The following is a 4,206-nucleotide window of genomic DNA, read 5'->3' on the forward strand; positions in this document are numbered from 1 at the left end:
ATTTGTATTACATGTTAATGAGACCTTTGTGGCAGTGGCTTGTGCTTCACACAAGCTTTGCAATCTAATAGGATTCTATTTGCGTAGTCGCTCACTTATCCTCGCAATTAAAATTTGTATGTATAAGCTCAGCCAAGCAGTATGGGTCTAATCAACCTTGTGAAGACTGCCCCTGCAAAGAGAGGGTCAGCTGTGGTGTCACCATTCCTCATCCTCCTTTTTTCTTAAGTGACAGCAGATGACGACATGGCAAAGGATGGCTTCAGTAGAAGAATGTTCCAGATTTGCTTTTCTTGCTAATTTGGTGAAGCCCAGTACCCCTGGAGATTACATTTGTACTGGCTAATTATGCAGCATGCAGTTGACATCCAATGGCAACGTTCGGTGGCAATGCAGGAAGTAGAGGGTTTGTTAAATCTGAATTTCATTGTGGATAGCAGAGGTTGTGTCATATCGCAGACCTGAAGTTAATTTTGTTTAAAAGGCTCAAAGGAGATATTTTGGTAAATACACTCATTTGCTTTCTTGCAGAGTTAATGAGAAGATATCTGTACATTAAATGTGAAGCTTACAGTATTTGATAGGAGGTTTATGGTGTTGAGTGATTTTCTAGTTAAGAAGTATTGTCACCGTCATCATCATCATCTTTGTTTACTTTTAGAAAATATCTTAAACAGAAAATGGGAACTTAGAAATTATAATCCAGATTTAATGACTAGGAATGAGAAGTAAATGTTATAATTACCGTTCAATCTCATTATTTTGAATTAATGTAGTCATATCTATTTTATCTTGAGTTGCTAACAGAGGCGTCTAGGTTTTCACCTTTTTACGTCTCCTGTACAGGTTTTGGATTCTTCACCTTAGCCACTAACTGTGAGTTTCTCTCCAGCCATTAATTAAGTAGGACAGACCTCAGTGAAGCTACCAACCTTGAATAATTTTATATGTAGGCTTGTGAGTTTCATTGGAGAGTTTTATTGCTGCATGGCCCAAATTCTGGCCTTTCCACATGACTAAGGAAACACAGTCCCGGTGGAAAGACTTCTGTAATGTTATTTGTGTCCTCCCACAGCCCTCATTTGTAGTCCGATGACATGATGGTGAATCACTGCAAGGAGCCTAGTCTGCCTACATGTCCCCTCGGACATGCTGTCATATAATAACCTTGTTCCCCTTGTTCTCATGGTTGCCCCGCACCTACTGTACCATGGGGACCAGAAGTGCGTCCATGTGCATCCACCTATCATCTCTCTAACAGGAAATTACACCTTAAAACATAGTTTATCTCCAGATGCCATTTCAGGTCATTCTTCTGTTTGTTATAGTCTACTCCTATTATTACTATTCTACTCCACATAACACTGTAGATCCTGTCAATCATGTAGTGCAGTATAATTATGCATATGTATGCACAATGTTGCTCATTTTCACAGTCACACTGAAGAAAAATGTGTAGTATTTCTTTACTCTGTGTGTGTGTGACTTTTTTCAACACTGCACAGCTTATACCATATGCTCATGTGTCAAAGGGATTATATTTGCAAGTCAAAGCCAGTTTAAATACTGGAAAGCAGAATGGGTTTTGGTTGTCTAGCAGATCCAAGGCGGGAAGCACACTTAGAGCTGCTCTTGCCCTGCATGACCATGAAGTTCTGCAAAATAGCTGTAATTATAAAATCCCAAACAGCTGACTCTCAGGTTGGCCTTTATAATATTTAATTTTCTGAACAGATTTCATTTTCTAAGGTAATATTAATCATTATGAGTATAGTACAATCTTTGTGGCATCATCCGTTCTTTATACATAAAAGTGTTATCTTATTGGGAAAATGAAATAACAAAATGTCAGTACAATGCATCCTTTTCCTTTTTGAAACTAGTTGCTGTTTGGCTTATCTCCGTCTTCCGCTGGAATTTATGAATTACCCACTTTGATTCACTACAGTGCACTTTCATCACGCTGCAGCTCAATTAAATATTGCTGTTTTTGTGCACGGGTGAATCCCTAATAACGTTATTTTTAACTAGTTTATGCCTTTAGAGGGAAAATATTATTGAAAAAATCCTTTATGTGTTTTAGCTTTAGCTTTTATCTTGTATGAGTTTCATGAATATTAAAGGAATAGTGCAACATTTTAGGTATTATGCTTATTTGCTCTCTTGCTGAAAGTTGGATGAGAAGCTCAATACCACTCTCATACTGTCTTTCCATTATGAAGCAGGAGCCAGGCCCAGTCCTTAGAGCTGATATAAAAGACTTGGAACGTCCTTGATCCTCTGTCGACTGGAATGACTTCCAGGTTGAGCGAGGATCAAGGACCAAGGAGCGGTCATATTTAAGACTTAAGAAACACCCACTCGTTCAGGCCAAGAAGTAGCCTGGCACACGAACCAAACCACAACATGTCTTATTGCCATGTTGGGTTTTGCATTGCTAACCACCTGCTAGTTGAGAGTGGTATCATTCTTCTTATCTAACTCTCAGCTCATTCCAAGGTAAGATAAATTCCTCAAATGCAAAACAAAATGTTTTTTTCTTTGGAACTATATGTGTCTGTTTTTTATTCAGGAGCTGTTAGTGGAGCTTGGCTGGGCGACCAAAGCCAGAAGAAGGGAGGAGGAAGAGGAAGGAGGGAGTGCACAGACAGACAGAGGCAGTGGATATGACTGTGATGATGAAGATGGCTGCGAAGCATCTGGCAAGGAGACCAGTGAGTCACACACACACACACACACACACAGAGAAACCAGCATACAAAAGTAAAGGAACAAACATTAGCAAACATACTCCCACACATACAGTATACACAAGTTGATGCACACCTGCAGACTTGTTTTTTGCTTGATCAAATATGGGCATTCTGATTCATACATAACACATCAGCATATACAGACAGACACACACAGAGTTCATTTTTATGGTGCACGGTTTAAAATGCCTCCAGCTTCACATTTCAGCAGGGAAATGCCCAGAGGGAGGGAAAGTACTGAGAGAAGGATTCAACTCTCCTCCTTGTCCCTCTCGCTCTTTCTCCCTCTTTCAGTTTTTCATCTCTTTTCCTGCTGGTCCTAGCTGTTTATTTTCCTCCTTGGCTGGAATACAGGATGCCCTAACAACCAGGGCACCCTAAAAATCATAAATGACTAAATAAATTGAAATTTTCTAGGGGCTACTAAGGCTCCTTAGCCTTAGTATAATTTAAGTTGTTAATGAGAAAGTGTTGCTGCTTGTTCAGGTTGACCAAATGTACAAATGTAATATTTAGGGCCCAGCATTTCCCACAGGTTGGAAACAGGTTTGTGGTGGATCTGCCTTACACTGGGGTAAAGATTTTAAATTTTGTTGAATATCAGTGTCATCTCCACCCAGAACCCTGAAGGACAATGTCCTTCCAATGTTGGTCACATGCCGCAGCTACACCCTCATCTATGCCCTATCATAAGCTTTACTCTCCATGTCTATGTTTAGCTGGAAAAAAAATGTATGTTGATTAACTGGTCAACAGATGAGAAGACCTCAGCCACCTTTATGGTGGCAAGGCTGTATTTAAATGTTCATTCTGTAAACCTTTGGTAAATGTTAACTTGTTGCCATTTATCATAAAATTATAAACCACAATATTTCACACAATATCAATATCTCTCCATGACACATTTATGTGTAAATGTTTTTCTTATACTGCATCGCCCCCTTATGTAACAGCTCTGCAAGTAAGGTACTGGTTGGTTCATTTGTCATACCCTTTCCACTAACCTTGATGTGTCAGATCGCACCTCCCGCTGGGTCTGGAACGAGTACATTGGCTGTTTACAAAGAGAATTGTTGGTTATGATTTATTGAGCTGGTCGCAGCACAGTGGGATTGTCTCTCTCAAGCCGCCATGAGTTCTGCATCTCTGTGCATACAAACAAGCCTCACAAATGCTGAAACTGAAAGAGTGATGTAGTATCAGCCACGCTGCACAAATTACAGAGATAGGCTTGAACAAGCTCATCAATTTTTTTAATTATTTTTACTTTTTCACCTGTACTATACATTAAATCGCTGGTCTTGAGTTTGTGTATAAATAAAACACAAAGGAATGAAGGCGGGCCGCTCTGATGTGCCCAGTCGTGCTCTGACGCTCTCTCTCTTTAAAACTGTGCCTACAAATCACTGAAATGTGATGTTTGTTATTTCACAGGATAGAAAACAAAACTTTG

At 39.7% G+C, this 4,206-nt stretch overlaps 1 protein-coding gene across 5 annotated transcripts in view; it reads left to right on the plus strand.

Moving 5' to 3' along the window:
* Positions 1–4,206, plus strand: part of LOC109961754 (glypican-5-like) — a 43,072-nt gene that overhangs the window by 25,737 nt on the left and 13,129 nt on the right. For 4 of the 5 annotated variants that reach the window (XM_020602840.1, XM_020602842.1, XM_020602841.1 and 1 more), the window contains one exon: positions 2,573–2,714. In XM_020602840.1, coding sequence (XP_020458496.1) covers positions 2,573–2,714 — 142 coding nt within the window. Of the gene's footprint in view, positions 1–2,572; positions 2,715–4,206 lie in introns of those variants that run through there. The other variant, XM_020602843.1, reaches the window with a different exon arrangement.

Source organism: Monopterus albus, unplaced genomic scaffold, assembly GCF_001952655.1.
Source record: "Monopterus albus unplaced genomic scaffold, M_albus_1.0 scaffold58.1, whole genome shotgun sequence".
In the NCBI taxonomy this organism is placed as follows: domain Eukaryota; kingdom Metazoa; phylum Chordata; class Actinopteri; order Synbranchiformes; family Synbranchidae; genus Monopterus; species Monopterus albus.